General features: G+C 43.8%; 1 protein-coding gene and 1 long non-coding RNA gene across 3 annotated transcripts in view; one reads left to right on the top strand and one right to left on the bottom strand.

The window, feature by feature from the left end:
• The first annotated feature begins 4,036 nt into the window (after window positions 1-4,036).
• Window positions 4,037-5,911, top strand: LOC137850104 (uncharacterized). Its single transcript, XR_011092262.1, has 4 exons — window positions 4,037-4,229; window positions 4,335-4,543; window positions 4,873-5,010; window positions 5,620-5,911. It is a non-coding gene; the product is annotated as an uncharacterized lncRNA (long non-coding RNA).
• Window positions 5,912-14,071: 8,160 nt separating this feature from the next.
• Window positions 14,072-23,670, bottom strand: part of VWA8 (von Willebrand factor A domain containing 8) — a 181,831-nt gene continuing 172,232 nt past the window's right edge. For both annotated transcript variants that reach the window (XM_068675481.1, XM_068675471.1), the window contains exons 43-45: window positions 18,529-18,627; window positions 17,148-17,386; window positions 14,072-15,146 (exon numbers count right to left, since the gene is read on the bottom strand). In XM_068675481.1, the coding sequence (XP_068531582.1) occupies window positions 15,038-15,146; window positions 17,148-17,386; window positions 18,529-18,627 (447 nt within the window). In that variant the 3' untranslated portion in view covers window positions 14,072-15,037. The remainder of the gene's footprint in view (window positions 15,147-17,147; window positions 17,387-18,528; window positions 18,628-23,670) is intronic.

Below are 23,670 nucleotides of genomic sequence, written 5' to 3'. Positions count from 1 at the left end.
CCCCCTTAAAATTCTCATGCCCTTTGGTATGGGCACCCCCATGTGGCACCCTCAGGGGTGGGCTGGCCAATATGGGTCCTGGATTAGATGTGCTGTTTGTATGCAGCACTGCAGAGAAAAGGTGCAAACAAACAGTGTTAATAACACTGTCACAAACACAGAAGAAAAACTGAGGGCTACACATTCAGACTCTTGGACCTTCCGGCGCATTTAGCTCCTGGCCACATTTTGGGGAAAAACACACTGCCTTTAACAGAGGCTTTCCAAAAAACAACACCCAAAGGCTGGCAAGAAGCTGTTGCTGCATGGCAAGTGTGAATCTGCCTGGCGTGTCCTCTTGCCTCCTTGGCAAACGAGCACCAGCCCAGGCTGTGAGCAGCTCACAACGCGATGGTGCTGCCTGATGGATGCACTTTGGGGCAGCTGAGGCACTGCGCACGCTGCTACAGGCACGTGCACCACCCAGCCAGAGCAATAAACATCAAGACCTACTCTAGCTGTGCAGTATGTGTAAGCCACAGCCGTTTCAGCTGTTAAAGGCTTGGATGCAGACCATGTTTTCCCCTTTAGCTCACTGCCTGCTTTAGTCAGAGCTGAGCAAGCTGCTGACTGTGCTGTGAAACCTCAGCGAGCCTAGTAAGGAGCTGGAGTGATGCAGGAAGCCAGAGCAAGGAGGCTGCTCCCCGGCCAACATTGCACTTATCTGTCATATAGTGATGTTCAGAAGAGCATGAGCTCCTATGTGTGACCCCATGTCTCTTCTACTGACCCCGATGTGCAAGTGAAATCAACCTGTCCCTGGTAGATTTGATGAAATGGTGGCAGTTTGAAACACCAGGCTGCAAACGGGACCTTTTCTTGTGCAAGTAAGCTTGAGTGGATGGTTTCTTCTCCTACATACATGGAGGTCCGTTTTTGTGATAAAACATAAGAAGCAGTCACAGACAGCTGAGGTTGGAAGGCACCTCTGGAGGTCATCTCATCCAACCCCTCTGTGCAGGGTTAGACAGAGCAGGGTGCCCAGGACCACGTCCAGAGGGCTTTTGAACTTCTCCTAGGAGGGATGCTCCACAGCTTCTCTAGGCAACCTGGCCAGTGCTATTTCCTTCCTTCCTTCCTTCCTCCCTTCCTTCCTTCCTTCCTTCCTTCCTTCCTTCTTGTAAGCTTGCACTCTGGAGAGCTAGGAGATGCTTCAGGGAGAGGAGAACAGAGATTCTCAAGGTGTGTGAGGGGAGCAATCCTGCCCTTTCCTTGCTGATGTTAAAATTGCCCAGTATCAGGAGATTTTCAACTTTTTCAGAGGAAGGTTTGTCTCTGCATGTGGCTGGGGAAGGGGTGTTACACGGATGTGGCTGCTGCAGCTTTCTCCCTGCCTCTGTCCAGGGAGCATCAGCCACCTGGGTACTCCCCTGCAGGCACTGAGAGCCCCCTGCACCCATCAGCCATGCACAGCAAGGATCTATTTTCACATGTTAACCAATTAGGGATAGAAAAGTAGGATTTATTTATGTAGCACACGTAGGTGTTTTTCTGCCTGTCTCAGGACACAGCCTCTCCTGTTCTTTCTCTCCCCCCTCCACCCATCTTCTCCTCTCCTCCTCCCTGTCCTCCCCTGTCACTCCCCGTGACAAATTACTCTCCCTAGCAGGAATCAGCTCTGGCAGGCTCTCCCCTGGCCAGCAGGACTGTCCTCGGCAGATGTGAGCCAGCCGGGGTGGTGCCACTTGGGTGTCTTCCAGCGCCCCGACTCGCTGCGAGGTGACCGCATCCCTCCCAGGGCCATCTCTGGGATGACAGCAGAGCTCAGCTGCTCCATCGTGCTTCATCCAACACCGACGTGAGCTCCAGACCCATTTCTGCTTCCTTCCCTTCTGCTTTTGGCTTTCAGGGTTTGGAGATGGGCGCGGGCTCTCCAAAAGGGATATTAGATGGATGCTGTCACACCCGGCACAGCACTTGCCACCCGCCCTGCTTGGAAAAGGCTGCAGGAATGTTTTCCTCCACCCATCTGGTGTTGCTTCTGCATGACTCAGGAGTGACTGACCTTGCCTGAAATACGGATGCCTTGCAGGCAAGTGTTCCCCTTCCAGAAGCCAGCAGCCACCGCAGGAGATACGCTGCCTCCCAGTTTGGCGCAGGCCCGGTCATCCCCCCTTGGGCTCCTGGAGGAGCATCAGGCACTGGGAGCAGGTTCTGAGAGGCACACGCTGTTGTTCCTCCCCTTTCACTCCAAAACACTCCTTTTAAAAGCAGATTTAGGCCTCTTGGGCCAAAGGTTGTTATCGTGGGTTACATGTGGGCCAAATCTCTCCTTGGTGCCTTGCAGGCTGCATTCAATTTCTTCATTTTGGATTGAGTCTATGTGTCAGACAAAGGTTAAAAGGCACTGCCATGAAAATTCACCCTGATTTTCTGCACATAATGTACACCCTAGGTTTTCCTTCTCTATTTCTGCTCACAGCCCTTGCTGGAGGTCAGCATTAAACCCAGCCTTGTTTCTGAGCACATCCCTGCTCCCCAGTGAAGTTTGTTTCTCTTTGCTGTCCTCTGTCTCTTCCATTGGGAGCCCTGTGGAGGTCCTAGGCTGGTCTTACAAGGGGAAAAGCAAACCTATGGGGCTGCTCCTCACCTCTTCCTTGCTTGCCAGTGACCCACGGGCACATCCCATCAGTGCCAGGTGAATGTAGGCTCATGCTAGCAGTATTTTTCTCTTCCTTTAAAAAATTTTATTTTCAAATAACCCCATCTGAAACTATGATGAAGTAAGAGCTAACCGCACTGTGAACCATTTAAGTTACAAATATTTAAACATCTGAAGCTGTTTCTAAGTGAAGTGAAACCACAGGACCAACAGAAATCGCAGACTGTGACTTTACAACCCAAAACTCAAAACGAGATCAGGAAGAGTAGTGTTTTCACAGGGAAGAGAAAATTTCCCCTCCACCAGCACCGCGAGCTCACGTGAAGCTTTATCCTTGACCAGGACACAAAGGCAGACACTGAAGAAGATGAAGAACTCTCTTCTTCTTCAGTCTGTGGAGGGAGAGGATGGAGCACGAGGCTGAGCTCTACCGCTGCTGAAGCCGTGAGGAGCCAAGCAAATGGTACCAGGTCGATCCAGTTCATTGCATACGTGGCTTAGGCTTAAATACACAAACATTTTGATACTATCAGTCAGGTGGAAAAAAAGAAAAAAAGAAAAAAAGAAAAAAAGAAAAAAAGAAAAAAAGAAAAAAACATAGTTACTGCAGCTACATGAATTCCTTTTAGCTATTACTTTTAAAAAACACGGTCTGAAGTGTGTATGACTTTGAAGCATCACGAAGAGGGAAAAAAGCTTTCCAGACATTTCCAGGAGCCTAGTTTTAAATGTCCCAGCTGGAACCAGTTCCTGATTTTGCAGGATTTTTGCAAAACTTAGTGGTCCAACACTTGCCCTTCAGTTGTAATGACACTCAGCTGAGTAGGATTTCCAAGGTCTTCAAGGACATGCTGAACTACGCAGGTGCAAACACTCATGGTGATGAATACTCAAGTCAAACAGTCACCTGTATTTTTCCCTGCCTTCTCTAGATGTGAAATTTTTAAGACAGCTATAGCTATAACAAGTACTCAAAATACATCAATAAGACACCAAACTGTCTCAAAACTGATTTCAGAGAAGACATCACACACAATTATTCTCTTCTTTGCCTTATGGCATTTTAATCTTTTGCCTGACTTGCATCATCTTTTTAAAACTTGCCCTGCAACCAGACGGGTCACAAATGTCCCTTAAAAAAGGGGAAATTTTACCTAATGTGGTCTCCAAATGGACTTTCATGGTCTATGAATGAAAGCTGGTATTGGGGTGCTGCCACTGAATGAAAAGAAGCAAACCAACCCTGTGACAGCTCCAAACCCACTAACCTGGAGCTCAGGAGGGATGAAATGGAAAGGCAGTCCTTCTCCTGCTGTGATCAGGACTGAGCACAGTGGTCATACCCAAGAGTACAACAAGCTGTGCTGGGCTCAGCTTGAAAACCCCAACCCCAGCTGTTGACAAGGCTTCAGAGCTCTTCACAGGACTGGAAATGCAAAATGAACTTCCATGAGACCTGCCCCATGCATTTCATCCTAACATGACCATGACATAACCCATCAGCCTCAAGGAATTGCTTTACCAGAGGCGAGGGACTCATCCACCTGCAAATGTAGAGCCTCAAAAATAAATCTCCTTAATGGGAGAGGTCTGTGCTGGGGATTGGGGAAAAATGGTCTGCTGATGGAAGACTCAGTGGTAAAATTATTGTTTTTTACTTTTTTTTTTTTTTTTTTTTTTTTTTTTTTTACAGGCTGTCCTACAAAGCAGCTGACAAATCTGTCCCGTCTGTGCTTTTTGTGTGGCGCTACAAAATTAGCAAGTTGTTATTCAATGAACATGAAATTACTGAAGAACAGAAACTAAAGTGCCGTGAATAGCACTGTGCTTTCTGACACCACAAAGAGGAGGCTGTTCTGCTGGGAGGTGCCAGGCCGGGGAACACGGCTTTCCTTTGTTCGTGTACGGTTATGCTGCAGCTGGAGTACTTTGAGCACGACTCCCCGATTTGCTTGTGCTGCTAATTTGGGATGAAATGGAAATAGTGATATAGGATGTGAGCGGGGGCTGAGAGAGGGATGAGTCCTTCAAGCTGCTGGGCTCAATGGGGCGATGCTCTTCTGGGGAGAGATGTGGTATGGTAAAGATCAGGCTTGCAAGTAAAAGTTGAAAGGTGGATATTATGAGCTCCTCGAAGTGTTATATTGTTATATTGTCTCAGGAGGGATAAAGAAATCCCATTTCTTTCTCTCAAGAGGCACAGCTCAGTCTCCCTTTGTGCTTGTCACCAGGGTTTTGCTTCAGGGACAGCGGGAGCTGATGTCCCCAGGCAGCCACATATTCATCATCTACTGCTCTTGAGAACAGTGTTTTAGTGCCCTGTGGCAGTGTTTTAGTGCCCTGTTTGGGACATCTTGCCCAAAATGCAGGTAAGGAAGCTGGTGGATTAGTGCTGAGCCTGGCTGAGACCCCTCCATGGTTGCACCTCCAACATCAGAAAGGGCAAATCACGGACAACATTGCTGGATGTAACTTCCCAAAGGCCATCATTTATTATTCCACCTAATAAATGATGGTGGCCAAACAACCCAAACACACAGGGGCACCACTCGGCTCTCCTCCACATCTCCCTCCTCCATGCCCTGTCTGTCCATCTCCCCTCTTCCCAGCCACCCGTGTCCCCATTTAAGCACAGAGGCCAAGCTTGGTGGGCCCTGATCACACAGCACAAACCATCCCCACGCTTTGTACGAGGTGGTTGGGAGCTGACCTTCAAAAGGGCCTCAAATTAAACCCCCAAAATGCTTTTAATAAGGGATAAAGCGCTGGGTCAGCAGGCTTTTGTCTCTCGTACTGCAGTGCTGGATGAGAGGTGCCTGTAAATGTGAACCTGAAGGACTCATAAGAGCAGGGCTGCCCCTTTCAGTGTTATCATGGGGGAGCTGCTACATTAAAACTTATTTTTTAAACCAGGCCACAGAAATCACACTGAAATGCACTCTGTGCAGTGCATTCTTTAATCACTTTCAAATTGACAGCATTTAGTCTATGAACAAAGAAAGAAGAAGCCACACTTGCGGAGCCGAGCTTGAGCACAGATGACCACAACACAAGAGGCTGGGGTGCTGTTTCTTCAAAGAATGATCTGAAACAAAGAAGAAAGAAAAGCCCAAATCATCAGCTGAAGTCAGTAACTCAAGAAGGAGCCGGGCCAGTTTCCAAAGGTGAGGTAAAGGCATTAACAGGATTTTTGGTTTTAAGATAATGAGAGATTGGGATTTCCTGGACTCACGGGGCTTAGGGAATGCGAGGAACATGGACGTGGTGGGCTCTCCTGCACGTCCTGGAGGAAGACCCAGACTCCGTGTCCTTTGCCCAGTGTCCACCTGATTTTAGGGATACAAAATTCCTGCTGGAGAAGGTGGCAGGTGGGGTGCACCCCCAGAAAAGGGAAGGAAGGACGTGGTCCTGGACATGGTGGCCCTGCTTGAGCAGGGGGGTTGGACCAGATGGGGCTGGACCTTTCCAACCTCAGCCGTGCTGTGATTCTGTGAAGGAGGAGTCATGGGGTGACGTCTGGCAGTCTGCACCCAGAGCCTGGGGTTGTTTCCAAGGCTAGGGGGCTTTGGGGTATTTTTGTTATATTCTAGTGTTCTTCCAGTTATCTGAACAAAGGAGGGAGGAAGGAAGGGGCTGGTCCTTTTCATGGAAGACCAAACAATACAACCACACACATGAACCAGACAGTGACTGTGGCAGCACAACGGGGTGTCTGCTCACAAACTGCAACTTATGGCTTTTTAATGCCCAACTCTGTCTTTGTATTTGGAGAGGCTGGAGAGAAATTTTTGATTGTGAGTATTTTTTCCAAAAAGTCATGCTATAAAAAGGTGAGGGAATGCATAAAAATGAGTCAGCCACTGACTGTGATGGTCAAAGTCCTGCAGTGTGCTGGCACCGTGCTGTACAGCCAGCGGGACCTTGGACGAGAGAATATTCACCTTATTAAGTTTCTTATTTGTCTGTGTCCTTAGGTTTCTCTTGCTTTCCTGCACGTTGGGGGCTGGTGTGAACCCTCCCAGATCTGAGTGCTACCATCCCAGTGCCAGGAGCCAACACCTTCACTTTGCCTTCCAGGACAGGGAAGACTGCCCAACATAATCCTCCGACTGCTATCTTGTTTGCTACTTTGTTTTGAATAAATATACATAAATTAAACATAGAATAAATTAACGCAACCCATCAGCCTAAATGCAGGGAGTCGTCTTCAGGGGGGCATGCAGGATGGAGCTCCATCTTTCCTAGACACTCGGTGCAGTTGGGTTGTGCTGGCTTGTAGGTAGCATTACTTATGGCCACAGAAAGTCTCATGGGATGGTGATGGTGATGGGTTTAGCTCGAAGTTCTCTCCATAAGTAAATGCTCCTTGGAAATCTCTTGGCGTGCTTTATGGTAATCACCAAGGGATTGAATAAAAAATTAATACCAGCAATAAAATTGCTAGAGTCCCAAAAAAACATAAGGTTAAAATGCACTACCGGCTGTGTCTTCACAACATCTCACCAACGTTTCACTCCCTGGAATAAATGATTTTCAGAACTCCCCAATCACAGTTTGTGATCCTTTGGTTTTACAGAAGGGGCCCCCAACAGGGAAAAGAGAAGGACTAGGGGCAGATTGCTTGTGAGGAGGCCCCTGAATTTGGCTGCTGGTTAGAGACATGAGTGATTCAGCACGTTAGATGGGCAGAAAGCAATGAGCTTTGCTGCATAGAGGGAAGTGGAGATCCAGCCCTGGAAATTGGGCCCTTCTCACATGGGTCCAGGTCCACCCAAATCTCCAGCAGTCAACAAAAATTTATGGGCCAAGTGAATGACACTCATCTAGTTTTCAGTGGAAATGTTAGCATTTCAAAAGGGATTGATTTTTTTTTTCCTTCCTTTTTTCCTTCTTTTTTTTTTTCAAGCCATCAGATCTTGGGTTCCAGTTTTGAGGAAAAGTGACTAAACTTTGACATTCACTGTTTTGCCAGAGTGAATTTCTCACATTCACACACATGCTTTCGGTAGAATAAATTGTCCAGAGAAACAATGTGCCCTTTGTTCAGAGCAGCCAGTTAAGCTCAATAATGCTGCTTTCAGACTCCTCCACGGGGATGGAAAAAACTTGGTGACCTTTTGTTTTGCTGTCTGCTGCCTGGCTTCATCTCCTTTTAGGTTGGGGTGGCAGACGGGATGCCCCTGGGTGCTCTCTAGAGGTGTGTTTGGTTTCTGGAGGACGCACTGAGCAGGTTTATCCTAAAACATGGAGATGCTGCCTTGCAAAAGCCTGGTCTGGAAGAGTGAGAGGCTGGGGAAGATGCTGGATGGGATGAGAGGAGGCCAACAGCTTGTCCAGCCAGACTCTGCCCAGAGCCACCCTCCACAGCACTTGAGAGGACTTTAAAGACCACCCAGTGCCAACTCCCTGCCATGGGCAGGGACACCTCCCACCAGCCCAGGTTGCCCAAAGCCCCATCCAGCCTGGCCTTGAGCACCTCCAGGGATGGGGCATCCACAGCTTCTCTGGGCACCCTGGGCCAGGGCCTCACCACCCTCTGAGTGAAGGATTTCCTCCTAACATCTAATTTAATCCTTTCCTCTTTTAGCTTAAAGCCGTAACTCCTTGTCCTATCACTACACTTCTTAAAAAGAGCCTTCCTTCTTGCTTGTAAGTTCCCTTTAAGTAATGAAAAGCTGCAACATGGCCTTAAATCAAGCCATAATAATTGCTGCTTCCCTTTTTTCAGCTAACAAATCCCGCTCCTGAGGCAAAGTACTTGACATGAGTGTGACCACTGCTCAAGGAAGGATGCTTCTAAAAACCACACACAAACAACAACTTGGGTAATGGATTTTATCATGAGTGATGTGCAGAGTATGCAAATGTCTTCTCAAAAATCTCATTGTACAGGCTATACTTAGACATTAGTGTAATGACTTGCATTTATTTATTTTTTTTGTTATTATCTTGTGATTCCAAGTATTGGATTAACTACATAAAGTGTCACTTGTAAATGGTATCTTGGCCATTGTCAGCACCTAGCTCTTCTCTAGCTGAATAATTTTGTCATTTGTACATGGATGAAAACTCACAGGTGATCTCGATGCAAACACGGAGGAGAGAGGTCGGCTGCTTCTGGAGTTGGTACTAAAGGAGAGGAGATCTTGGAGTTCACAAATGCACCTTAACAAAGAGGGCGATGGAGCCCTCCTTGAAGAGGAGTGTCAGAGAAATGGGGAGGATTGCAGCAGCTGCGGCTTTGGTGCCATTTGGCTCATCCTGGCACGTTACCCCCTTGTTGCTGAAGGGATGCAGCGAGGCCCTGGGGCCTGTCCCCTCGCTGTGACACCGAGTTTTAGCCTTCCCCTTTCCCCCTCACAGCAGCAGGAAGAACAGGGCAGGGGCTGTGGGCATAGGGAGGGACGCACAGAGATATTTTGGATGATTTTGCCTCCAAATATTTGCTGGGACAGGATGCTGCTCTGTACAGCACCACACAGTTCATGCAAAACCGACATCAGCGCATCCCTGCCCCTGCCCAATTGTGTTTCTCCAAAAAACAAAAGCTTATTTGTAAACCCCAGTTTGGAAACCTTAGTAGGTGACCTAAGGATGTAAAACGAAGCCAAGCTGAAATGCAGACGGTGGTACGGGCTGCATGCAACGTAACTGAGTCACGATAACAGGAAAAATAGCCACGACACCACTCCTTGGATCACGCTCCCATATAACGTTTTCCTAACCAAGTAATGCTATTTTTGGACTTTTCCCAAACCACCGTCTGCATGTAATATTGTCATCTTGCTCAGCCTGTCCAGAGAAGTTAACATAAAATACTCACTCATTTAATGATTTTGAATTGAAAAGGGTGTTGCCAAGAATGCGTTTTGTATTGAGACCTAGTATATAAAAAGGACTATTTCATTATTTTATTTTATTTTATTTTATTTTATTTTATTTTATTTTATTTTATTTTATTTTATTTTTTATTTTATTTTAATTGTATTTTGTTTTGTATTTGTGCATCTTATTGCACTTATAAGTACTCAGTGAATGGTTCAGTAAGAGGATGGAGGGACTTCAAAATCTTGGCTTGCACCAGAAGGCACTAACTTGTAAGCTTCCAAAAAGGGGGGAAAATAATGGTAGTCAGGGTACATGCTTCTTTTAGTCCAGTTCCCCTGCCACTGTTTGTCTGCTGATGTTAACAAGCCTCAATTCATCCTGAACACATGCCTGGGGTAAGGGAGGAATTTATTTTCTGCCTTTTACTGATGAGGATGCTTTAGCCCTGCCTGGCTTTGCACTGCTCAGCCTGGCCTAAGCAAAACTTCACGCAGTGGCTGGGGAATTTGGCATCAAAATTGGAGATGTTTTTTACATTTCCAGTTATCACTGTACTTACTGTGATTACTTTTTTTCTTGCATAGGACCTTCCACAGGTATAGTGTGGACAACACAATTTTTCTGCATGCAGCCTATGCCAGATGTTCAGAATAAAAATGATGCTCTGAATAAGGCTGTTTTGCTTTTTTTTTTTTTTTTTTTTTCTTTTATTTAAATATATTTACATATGCTTATTTATCTTGCAAAAAGTAGGAGGACAATCCTGACAAATAAATCATTCAAATTTTATTCTCTCCTGGGCTTTGAAAAAACACTAACCCATCATCTTCATCTCAAAGAATGCTGAGTCTGTTCTTCAAACCTTCCCACGCGGATTTCGTCACAACAATCTCAAGAGCAAGAAGACTTTATCTGAGTTAGGCAATTCGTTATTTATTTTGATGACACTGTAGATCCTATTTTTTTTTAATGTGTTTGAAGACTGAGCAGTACTGATAACCCTTTAGTGCTTGTAATACCAGAGTGTAACTCAGTTTCTTCTTTTTCTCAGACTTGCTGGTACAGGACAGACACTGCATGCCACACCGCAGCAATGTGCATACCGAGAAATCAGCCACTGCTAAAATTGCATTTATGCAGTAGCTTTGTAACATGACCTTCTGAAACAGTCTGCTTCTGAACCAGTGCACGGCTGATGACAAAGGGAGACCTTTTCTGTTTTAAAGGTTAAAATGCCTGGTGTAACGCCCAGGTCCTCCAAGTTGCAATCCTTCTCCCACTGAAAGGTTTGCTTTCAAAAAGCCTATTTTCTGGGGGAATCTGTTTACTACAAACTGCACATCACACGGATACATGGAGAGGTGTTTTGAGCAACATTTCTCTAATAGCACAGTTCCCTAAGTTATTGGACGTATTTTAGTTCAATCAATACGGCAGTGTCTTGTCTTCACCAATCTATTCCAAAATGCTCAAATACTTTTACATGGCCATCTATCCTTCACTGACTGTAAGGTCCAAAGCATCAGCCCAGGGTTGAAGACTGGAAATTCCCTCGCGTGATGCTCAGGGACTGTTGGACACCCATTGCATTGGAGATGTCTGACACGTGTGAGGTGCTTCTGCACGTTGAGTGCCATCAACATATTTCACCCAAGGAATGAATGGGAGATGTATTTTCTAAAAGGTTCATTACAAGGCTGGGAGAGCTCGTCTGCTCTCACCAGATGTTGGCAGAAAGGACTGTAAATGATAAAATGCACTTTTTTTTTCATTTTTTTTTTAAAGTGCTTTAAAAGGCTGAGGTCAACACAGACACGTTTGCTCCAAAAGCAGAATTAGCGAAGAACTCAATGACAACTTCCATCATACGTACAGCAGACAAACTGAAGACATTAACTATTTACACTGAAAAGGTTTTAAACGCAGTAATTACACCCCCAGCTTTTTCTAAGGCAGGGCTTCTGTACAACAATCACATTTTCAAATCAGCTTTCCAGATTCAATACATATTTAGGAATTTCATTTTTATTTTTCAATAAATATCTTGTACATTCTCATTTGCTATAGGAATGTTATTCATTAATAAACAAGATAATGTGCAATAGCCAACACAGCACAATTTAATGGTTGTTGTTTTTTTTTTTTTTGGCTGTTATCCAAACAATTTCAATAATTGTTTTGTAATAATTAAAAAAAAATCTTAACATTTTAGGTGAAGAAGAATTGGCAGTCTTGTATCTCTTATCTCTACTCCCAATTAAGCATTTTTTTAAAATTTAATTTTATATTATTTCTATTTATTTTTTAAATGCAGTATCGGTTGTATGTTTGTTTGCCTAAATATTGAATCTATCTGATTGGTAATTAGAACCTTTATTCTTAACTCCATCAGGTTCATGGCTAAACTGTAACGTGACATTCAGAATCGTGTTTGACACCTGATGTCTGTAAGAAAAACTGGTGGGAAAAAAAAAAAAAAAAATAGACTGCTAGAGTCCAGTGTTCCCAATCCCTCCCCACACTTCTGCTAACACCATTTTCCCATGAAGGACCATCAGGCTGCGTGTTCTTAAGTGTTGAATATGTTTTGCTCTACATTAAATAAACCTGCCTGGGCTTTATATTATATATAAATACATGTATATTTTTCTTGCACCTTATTTAAATAGTAATCCTAAATGGCTCTGTCCTGTTATCAAATGGATATTTATTGAGAACAAACATGTTGTGTATATAAACAGGTCTAGACCAAAACTCACATTATAAGAGGTAGTTAAAATTGTTAATATGGCTAGAGGTGCTCCCGAAGGCATTAGTGATGGGTCAGGACCCACTCAGACTGATGGCTCTGGTCGTTTGCTCTGCCTTTTCATAGAATTAGATGAGTGCAGAGGTGCTGTAACGAATAGTGAGAGAGATGGAAAAAACATCTTCATACACTAGCAAAGGAAACAAGAGTGGTGCACAACACGGGTGCCTGAACCGGTCCATCCATCAAAAGTACCAGGAACAGCTCTCACACTGCCCCGTCCACACTCCCTGCAGTGCCTGCCCTGCGGCTGTACCCTGTGGGCCCGTGAAACATGAACTGAAACGCAACAGATGTGTCCTGAAGCAGAGAATAAAGCCAAACAGTGCAGAGGGGTGGCTTGAAATAGCGTGATGCTCAACGTGATTTACAGGGATGCCCACACAAAGGGCTTAAAAATCAATTTGACTTACCATAGAGCCTCTCTGAACTAACACTGTTCTTGTATGATAACGATACCATTATCATAGGATACGTAAATCTGGAGTGAGAGATTTTATCCACTCGAGTAATCTAGAAGGTGCCCTGTACATTCGCTAATGAACTGTCATCAAACGCTTCCCTTCTGAAGAACTGCTGGCAGGAAAAGCAGAGGTGCTGAAGAAACTTCCATTATAAATACATTTATCAACAGGAGCCCTAATACGCTAATTCTTTATTGCATGTAGTATCTCACACCGTGTTTACAGGACCAGGATATTTCTCTTTTGAAGCATGCTTCGCCAAGCAGCCATGCCTGCGTGTACGTGGGTCTGTTTATGTGCACGAGCGTGCATTTGTCCCAGCCGGGGACAACGCAGCGCTCCCCTCCCCGTCTCCTCCAAACAGGAATTGCATCTTTAACCTCTTTGTTTTCATGTACGCAGTCATCATAACAATCCCAGCAAACCTTTGAAAAACGCCTTCCGTCCCCGTGTACCACGGAGAGGTTTGACGCCGGGCAGGCCATCAAAGCCAGGCGGTTATCTCGGCGGCCCTCTGGGGACAGCTGCTCCACGGGACTTCGGCAGGACGTGCCATTACACCAGCTCAAAGCCTGCAGCTGTTTCAAAAAAAAGCCATTGTGCCAACACCTGTGCCCCAGAAGCCCAAACAAATCCTAAAAGCAGGAGATTTGGGGGGAATTTAAGGTAAAGGTGTAGGCTGCTGCAGGACACGCGTGGTAGGGAACGGCCATTAGGAACTAGACCCTTCAAACACTAAACCCTTCTGTATTTAACAAAAATGATTTTGATTTTAACAAAATCAAAGTAATTTGCCTCTTCTCTTCCAAAAATACCGTCCACAGTGCAGTTTCAGCATCTGTAAGAGAAATATTAGAAATATTGCAACTCCTCCTTCATATTTTTTGAGTACTCTCCCTGACTTTATTCTAATCAGCTACCCTCAACTTAATATGAGCAGAGTATCAGAGATGATACACCCTCCCCCAGCTCAGTTAAATCATAAATTCAAGTATTCCTGTGTTCCCAGTGCACTGCAAGATATCTGTTCTTTCGTTTATAGGGAGGGATTATTGCCTCAAGGGACAAGCCAAACAGCAGCCAACTGAATTTCGTCTTTATAAATATTTTAGATATTGAAGAACTATATTCCAACATGTATGTCTTGATAAAATGAAAACAGATTTCTTTTTCCTTTATGAAAAGTAACATATTTTCTCATGTCTAGACCTTCCTCCACTTTCACCTTCAACAGACCCAAACAACACAGATCATGAAGGAGCTCTAGCAAAGTGCTAGTAACTATTTTGTCTCTCAATCAAAAAGGCACCTCCAGGTACTGAGGCCATCCCAGGGACTCTGGAGAAAAGCAAAGCAGGACTCCATCATTCATCATGGAAAGGAGTTGGTGTAGTCATCCCGTCCTTGGAAATCACAGAATCACAGAATGGTTGGGTTGGAAGGGACCTTAAAGACCATCTAATTCCACCCCCCTGCCATGGGCAGGGACACCTCCCACCAGCCCAGGTTGCCCAAAGCCCCATCCAGCCTGGCCTTGAGCACCTCCAGGGATGGGGCATCCACAGCTCCTCTGGGCAATGTTGGCTGGTGGGTTTTTAAGACTGTTTTGACCCTTTTCACAGGCAGAACTGAAATAACCATTTCCCCCCCCTCTTAACAGCCACTTTCTCCAGATCTGACAATGCTGAGCCCCGTGCCTGATCAGATAATGAATGTTTACGTGTGACCGTCAGTGTTTGCAAACCGCTCCATTGTTCCCAGCCTCCAGTGGCGAAGCCCCGATGTCCACCAGGACAAGAAAGCAACAGCAGAGGAAGGAAGGGTTTCCTGCCTGACAAAAGCAGACCTGCTTAAATTAGAGACAGAGTTAACTACCCATTCAAACATATGCACACAAAACACTGAAACAGATTGTCTGGCTCTGCTTTGTGTAATATTATCAAATCCCAGAGAACCATGTCAGTAAAACCATGTGAGATGATGCGGCGGTGCTGGCAACCCATCAGCCGGAGTAATGATCACAAAGTGTCCTTTATTTGTCCCTCTGGAAGAACATTCACTCGGTAACCTTCCTGAGATTTACCTCAGCCCCACTGCAGTCCTTTGAACACATGAAGTTGGTTGAGGGAATTTCGGTGAAATTTTCCAGCACAGCTGCAGTGCAGATTTGGGTTGGTTTGCTGGAGAGAACAGTTTGCATTTCATTAGTAGCTGTTTATCCTCGGCTTCAGCGTTCGTATCTTCAGCAGGAGTGGGTTTCTGCTTTGAGTTCCCGCACCGTGACGTCGGGGATGGCTAGGCACTTGACAGCATGGTCGATGTAAAGATCTGCTGCAAAATCTGGGGGATCTCTTTGGTATCCATGGCAATAAAAGACCGTCCTGCTGGCAGTGTCCTCTGCAGCCTGCGGAGCAGAAGGAGGGACAAGGCAGAATTACCATTTCCAATTACGTTTCCTACAGCAAGCTGGAGCTCCTTAAGAAAGGATGTTTTTACTTCTGAATACCTTGCAGTACATGCCATTCGTGTTGCTGTCACTATGCAATTAAGGGCTTGGGAAAGCAGCAGTGGGAGGAAACACTGAAAGCAGTTAGGTCGCAGAGGTCCCTTCAGCGAGACAATCAAGGCTATTTCTAGAGATTTTTTTATTCACATCCTCTTTCTGACGTGCAAAAAATCCATTTTGATCAAGGTACCCATGTCCCAGCAAGGTATTAACGCATCTGTTTTTCTGATGGCAGCTAGACATTTTCTCTGGAAAGGCAGATATTTACTTGCTCTAAATGTATCACCGTGTTTTGACTGAACTCACAGCTCTTTCATTTCGACACGTCGAGCAATTCTAAATGTGCTCTTTGTATTTCCTCTTCTAGACCACAGCAGATTAGATGGACAGATATTTTTTCTACAAATATTAGCCCGACACATTTTTATCCACAGCTTAACCTCCCTTTAAAAATAGCCAAACAAGACATATTTCACTAAATCCACCTCCCTCATGTCCAGCCAGCAGGCTTGGAAGTTATTTTCTCACTGCTTTTGAAGCAAGTTTTATGTTATGCTCCACAGCATCTCTCCAGCGTTCAGCTGCACTGTTAAAGTGGGTTTTTAAAAAGCTGCTGCGAAGAATTCCCTTCTCCTTCCCCCCCAGCAGCTACAGGAAGGCTTTGTCTAATTCTGCACTTACACATACATAGAAAGGCAGCTCAGTGACAGCATTGTGTGCATGTCCCATACCCGCTGAACTAGGCAATTATAAGATCTCTTCTTACACAGCAGGATATGGTCAGTGCTTTGCCTTTTTATTTTTTTTTCCTCCTTTTTTATACTGCTAGCAGACGTAAGAGGACATTCTGTAATTACAGTCTTTCAGAGTGGATTTTTTTTTAATGCAGACAGCAGCTCTGTGATGCACAGACCTGCAGACAGGACTGATGCTGCCTGTGCAGCTCTATCTTTCAAACCTTCTCGTATCAAAACTGCGTACTGAGGGCCAACACCCTCTGGGCCTTGCCTCATTCTGCTCTATTCAGAGACATGAACAGTAGCAGAAAAGGCTCTGTTAGTATCTGTGGCTGTAACAGCTTTCTGTTGTGTGTGCTGGTCCTCAGCAGATGCAGAACATCACCTGAGACAGAATTTCCTCGTTTTCCCCTGTGCCCTAACAGTTTAAAGTACAACTATGTAGTAGCACTAAAAGCAGGCACATTGGCTCAGACCCTCCAAAGAATTTAGGTCTCTAACGCAAGGGGAATATCTGTGTCAAATTCTTGGCAGTTTTAAAGACCATAAATCTCCAGCTTCTTTGCTTTTATGCCTTAAGCCCACACATTTTCTAACCATATACTGGGCACTAGCAAAGGAATCACGTCTCTGTCACAATTACATGGTGGTATTGCAGATGTGGGCAGTACGTGTCCTCCAGTGGGAGGACAAACTCAGTTGTTCCTTTAAGATGCTCACAATGTTTTGAATTAGCTGGCTGCAAGGCAGGTTTGCAAAGACCTGTGAACCAATCTCCTTCCTGACACAAATTAAAGCTTATTGCTTCTCTTTAGTAGATCAAAACCTTAGTGGAGAACACCAGCACGGGCAACTATACCTAACTTCACTGCATTAAAAGCATCACAGCACGGCTGAGGCTGGCAGGGAGCTCTGGAGGCCATCAGGGCCAACCCTCTGCTCAAGCAGGGACCCCCAAAGCAGAGTGCCCAGCACCACATCCAGGTGGCTTTTGAAGATCTCCAAGGCAGGAGACTCCACAACCTCTGTGGGCAACCCAAGCCAGACCTTCACACAGTAAAGAAGTGCTTCCTGCATAGTGTATTTATTTTTTTTTTCCCCAGCATAGTTTTGCTTTACGATGAATGGAAACAGAGTTATTTTAGGGATATAACATACTTACCTATCTGCTTGGTCTCCTAAGGATCCTATAAATATGGCAAAGGCATTGACTTGAGAATTGGTGGTCAGGACCTCGGCAAACCTTGATGGTTTAATACCGTATCGCTCGAGATTTGCATCACTCAAGACGATAACAAAATATTCATCGGCCTCTTCCTTGGCGATTTCTCGAATGGCATGCTCTGTCCCTTCCAAGGTGTGATCGCCGCTCATGCAGAACTGAGCGTGGGCATGCATGACCTGTGTGCACAACAGAACCAAATGTAAATACGTAAGAAGACTTTATGAATAAACATTTATTTTGGCTGGCACCGGAGGGAGCAAATATTCATTTATGCTGTATTAGGGGGGTGCATCTTCAGAAATGCGGACAGTGCTCCAGATACCACAGAAGATGCATTTTTTTTATATGTGGTATGTTTTATCATAAGCCAGGCATCAGTTGTTAAAAACACACTGGGTCAAACAAACAAAATGACATATGGACAGAATTACAGAATTAGATGGGTCCCCGAGGAAGGTAAAATACTTTGATCAGCTGCAGTTTGAGTAGTAGCTACATTGCTATTTATTTAAGAAAGAGGGCTTAGTTTCCTAACACTGCGACCAGTTCCCACCTGTTTATAATTTGCACTAGACTTCCAAGTCCTAACAGTGTCACGGTTGGTATCAAATATCTGATTCAGATAGTGGCAGCAAGTTTTAAAAATGTTGAAACATTTGCTTTGAGCTTTTATAAAATAAATACACTGCCTGCATTGATGAGACTCTTTCCTACGTAGAAGGTGGAGAAGTTTAGATGTTAGAAAATCCAGTCCTTCTAAACCAAATTTTTTAAAAATAATATTTGAAGGAAGCTCAAATATACGGCTCTAATGCATCAAACTGTCAAACAGGTAAATCCTGCAATATACCTGATTTTTTTGCATCCTATTGCAGTAAAATTTTGATGAATACAGTCATCTTGCAATTGTGATTTAACATGTTTCCCATCTAGCACTGATGCACGTTCCCACTGCTACTGTGACGTACTAATTCTCGAAGGTACAAGGCTAATCGATGATCTAGGATCCCTCTACAGTTTATATCAGCCACTTACATGCTAATATTATGACCACGTTATTTAGGTAGAACTGCATATATCACTATATAACGTCTGGAATTTCCTATACCCTTTGACACACAGACAAAATGACACAACACAGCTGTCCAAAAAAAGGCATATCTAGCCTCAATTATTTTGACAGTCTCTGAAAGGCTCTCTTTCAGCTATATGCAATCAGACCTATTTTGCTTCCTTATCTCTCTTCTATTTCACTCTTCTAATGCTTTGCAGTCATAAAATCCTTAATTATCCAGCACCACTTATCAGTAGGATTTACCTTAAGAATCTCTAATCTTTGCTTATTGTTCTTGGGAACTTTGTCACTCCCAACCAAGGCGATGTTGAAGCCATCTCCTGAATGTCCAACAATATCGTACTGCAAGAAAGAAACTTCATCAGTCATCTGTTAGTCATACGCAGTCCTCGGGTTACAGTGACAGGAGAAAGATCAAAGGCAATTTGCTTTCAACAAGAAAACCCAAATGCTGTTCACTGCATACGTTTATGAGCTGCTTAAGGGAACCACTTGAAATTTCTCGCTGACATGAAAACATTGGAGAGAATCACTAACTAATGAAATTAAAGAACAGTTACTTATTTCTATGGCCTGTTTTTCACCTCACCCCACATATTGCAGAGCAGTGATGCATAAGATCAAGACCTTGCCCTCTCACATTGTCCACTTATTTTTTTAAAGTAGTAATTTTCTTTCTCTTGAGTCTGACAAACAAAAACTGCATTGTTTGAGAGTAGCTTCAATGCCTGATGAATTGTTTTTGTGACCTCATTCTGCTCTGAAAAAAGTACTACAAGCTTTTTTTTTTTTTATAAATCAGCATTCCTTATATTTGTGCATTAATAGATCAAAACCATTGTTAAGAGTGTGTGCAGAAGTGAATTCCAAGAGTCTCTGTTCATTTTTGTAGGAGCATTCCCTTGTAGAAGATGCAGCACAAATGACATGTAGAGATGTAGTAGTTCAAGTATCTTGTTGAACAAATAAGGTAGTAGTTGGAAGGCTTTTGTTTTATGTGAGAGTTGCATGAAAACCAAGACAAGCCGAGTTACAGCAAGGTCCTGACCTGACCTTTGTGTTGTGGATATGGCAATCACCCCAGGGAGAATTCACCAGCAGCACAAGAGAGTATTTAAGAGCTGTCTACGCCAAGTGATAGAGCACTGCCTGGATCCTGAGCTACCAAATCCCCAGTGTACTGCAGCTCGTATGACCTGCCCCTGGAGTGCTGCATGAACATGCCTTTATTTCCCATGCCTAGCTGGCACACAGCTGTCTCTAGCAGACAGGGAGCCCTTCTGCAATATTTTGCCTTTCTGTTACCTTTTATTCATGTGGTGCCTGGAGGTCCCTAATTCCAATATAATCATATGGCAAAAGTTGGGTCTCGTTCTCAAAGTCTTCCTGTCTTTTCTATCGAGTACCACTTTATTTGGTACAAGTCGGGTTGTGGAGATTGAAGAAATGGCATTCTTTATCAACAAAGCTCTTTTTATTCATTTCCACTATGACAATTTACTTATCAAGGTTAAAAGAAAGCTATAGCAGCTGGAACAACATTCCTAAATGTGACACCTCTACAAAAGAGCAAATGTGCCACGTATAGGTTATTTCACTCAGGTTCATACTTTTAGGACTGCCCCACATAACCCACAATTTCTTCCTCTGGGAAATCTTGATATAATCTAGTCTCCATGCACTCCTATATCATTTGCTGTTGGCTTTTCCAACTCCTGTTCTCTCAGCTCTTCCATGTATTGTATTTGCTACCCAGCCTCAAGTAAACCTTTCTGTCTTTCTCTTCAAAACCTGCTTCTGCTCATATAACCTTTCCTCACTGTTAAGTCTTCACTCTCTTTTTCCTGACGAATATTTACCTGGTGTTTCTGTTGTCCCAAAACAGTTATCTTTGCCAGAGAAAAGACATAGCAAATGAAAACATACACATTTTCAGAATAATGTTGAGGTTGCACTCAGCACACTTTGGGATTACTACAGGATGAGATCAAGAACTTGAACACACTTGAACACACTTAAAAATGAGACGTTATTCAAATCAGAGGAACTAAATAAAGCAGTGGCTCAATGGAGCAGAAAGCATACAGCACTAACGTGGTTCTTACATAACGACAACAGCGTCCACAGATCTTCAGGATAGGCTCTTAATTTCAAAACCCTGTAAGACCTTTGCTGAGCAGTTTTGTATCCCCTTTAAAATCAACAACCTAATTATGGAAAGCAAAATGCATTCTCCTGTGTAAAATGAAGCCTGAATGCTCTGTAAGAGCTCCTTCCCAGCATTTTGTGGACCTCTCCCCCAAGGTGTCCTGGTAGACAGACTTCATAGGAACAGGACATGTTTTGCTATTTGGGAATACCAGTTTGGTTCTTGGTACACTGTACTAATGGGCAAACCTTTTATCTCAAAAAGGCTGGGTTTAAACTCAGCTTGACAGTCTTCGTGGATGGCTGTAACTCCTAGTTCAATCACCAAGGATTTATCCCCCTTGTGTTACTTCATGAGCTGGGGCAGGAACACAGGAACACTGGCTTGGATTGATTTAAGTCAGCATAGGACTGGCAGTTTTTGTTTTGTTTTGTTTTGTTTTATAAAATAGCGTGCAAGCATAGGCTCTCAGGACAAATCCAGCAGCAAAATACTTGTTTGTTACAGTTCAGCCTTAATTGAATTAATATATTACTGTGGTACCAGGGAAGCTTGTTTTTCAGCCTCAGGTACACTGAGACAAGAACTGCTCTAATCAGAGCTTTGAGTACACATGTAAACACATTGTCTCTCCAAATAGCATCATTTTGCTGTTTTTCTTTCCTTACAGGCTAAACCAATCCCTATTCCACTGTTACATTTTGCACAAAATGGACCACTGTTGCTGCTTCAAATGGGTAAAATGGAAGACTCTGTTTTCTGCAGCTGCTGTACTAAAAGGTTTAATTTCTGAAGGCGTTTAAAAAAAGCTGAAAGAAGATGCACGCTGAATGCAAAAGGCAGTGTGAATTAGGCAGGCCTCTACTGGAGGGCTAGATATTTATAAATTCGTCTCTTCTTCGGACAACACTGAGCATCTTTTATAATTCATTTCAAGCCTTTTGTTTATTATTTAAAAGAAACTGTTCTGCCAAGCATGAGAAAATTTTTTTCTTTTCCAGAATTAACAGTAATAAGGTAATTAAAAGTAATAAGGTATTCAGTAATAATAGTAATAAGTAATTAACTCCATAAGTAAATTATCCAAATGGAGAATGCTGAAATTGGCATTAAAAATGTGCATTGTCCCTTTAATATTGCTATAAATAAAATTTCTGACTCTTCCTACTAGTTACATAATATGCCATTTATTGAACCACTTACAATTTTTTAAAGGCTTCATAAAACTGCCGTTGTATAATTTACTGGACATGCCTCTTAAATCTGCCATCATGTGCACAAATGACAGTAATTAGGGATGATATAAAACCATATGGTTTATGCGACAGACATAATACTACCTCTGCTAAAACAAAGAATAAACTGCCCTTCTGCACATTTTCTAATAATTGACATGTGCAATAAGGTGTACAAAAGATGCAAGAACTTCAACCCTGAACAAAAAAAACCCTTGCTTGTATAACTTACATATATAGAGGTTATGCAGCCACACATCTGAAGGGGTCAGGTGCATGTGTAGGGTCACATTTAACCTCCATCATTAGGATGAGACTGAGAACGTGGCTTCTATTATGTCAATCACTCCCACCTCCCACTCTTTTCTTTACTACTTGGATGAAGAAGCATGGATGAGATGACATTGGAGGTGGGTTTTGAAACAGTTTTTTTGTTTTGGGTTAATGTAAATGGGTTTTCTGACTGTGGAATGAGCCTCCCATTTCCCCCCTTGACAAGGAAAGATGCACTGCCTGCACTTACGGGAAATGGAAGCAGGCACGTTGTTCTGCACAGGCATGAAAAGCTAACGAATACCTGCTGGCACTATTTTAACCTTCTATGAAGGACAACATAATTATTGGTACAGCCACATACCCAATGCTTAGCATCTCTGTAAAGGAGGAAGGGAGAAAGTACTCTCTACCTTCTTTCAGTACTAGAAAGACCAATCATCATCAGTGGTACTCAAAGGATACCACACATGTGGAGAGTTCAGCTGGCAGGATAGATCACCCATAAAAAAACCCACCTGATTCTTTCACAACCTTATTTAGCATAGAAGTAAACCAGGTACAAGCAGAAAGGTGATCCTGAGCAAAGGCCAAGAACTGATTTCCAAAGCTTGCACCGTGCTTTGATAGTAAAAGGGAACATTACCTTGCAAATCCCCCTTGAATGTTTTACTCAACAAGCCTGAAGGTCCCCCAGATTCAACACTTGTTATGCAATAAAACCCCTCAAGAAACCCCTCAAATTTGCAGCACGTATTGCTATGACTCTTACAAATGGGGCTGGGGGTGTTGGTTGATGAGCCTGCAATGTGTGTTTGCAGCCAAGGAAGCAACTGTATCTTTGGCTGCATCAAAACAAGTGTGGCCAGCAGGTAGAAGGAGGTGATTCTCCCCCTCTGTTCTGCTCTTGTGAGACCCCACTTGGAGTGCTGCATCCAGCTCTGGGGCCCCAGCATGGGAAGGACATGGACTTGCTGGAATGAGTCCAGAGGAGGGCACGAGGATGATCAAAGGGCTGGAGCACCTCTCCTACAAAGACAGGCTGAGGGAGTTGGGGTTGTTTAGCCTGGAGAAGAGAAGGCTCCAGTGAGACCTTATAGTGTCCTTCCAGTGCCTAAAGGGTGCCTACAGGAAAGCTGGGGAAGGACTCTTTGTCAGGGAGTGTAGGGATAGGATGAGGGGGAATGGCTTCAAAATAAAATAAGGTCGATTTAGATTAGATATGAGGACGAAATTCTTTACTGTGAGGGCACAGGCTGCCCAGAGAAGCTGTGGATGCCCCATCCCTGTAGGTGTTCAAGGACAGGTTGGATGGGGTTTTGAGCAACCTGGTCTAGTGGAAGGTGTTTCTGCCCATGGCAGGGGAGGTTGGAATTAAATGGTCTTCAAGGTCTCTTCCAAACCATTCCATGATTCTATGAAGTCCTGTATTTTAGAGCTGGATATTTTAGAAATGCTCTTATTTTTATCAAAGAAACGACTCAAGGAGTCTGTTGGCACATGCCCATGAGACTTCTGTTATGAGAGGATTGTGTCACATAGGTTAAAAAGAGATACTTAGCCTAATCATTGGATCATGTTAAAACTATAGTTCAAACCCAATAAATGGTTCTGTTGGTTCTCATTTTCAGTGTTCAGTGAAACATAAGGCCACATCTTGTTTGCTGTTCTAGTCATTTCTAGGGAGACATAATACTTGTGTAGATACCATGATTGGAGTGAATCAAA

The sequence above is a fragment of the Anas acuta genome, chromosome 1 (genome assembly GCF_963932015.1).
Source record: "Anas acuta chromosome 1, bAnaAcu1.1, whole genome shotgun sequence".
NCBI classification, from domain to species: Eukaryota; Metazoa; Chordata; class Aves; order Anseriformes; family Anatidae; genus Anas; species Anas acuta.
Note: the sequence above shows the minus strand (reverse complement) of the source record. Positions and strands in the feature narration are given on the sequence as shown.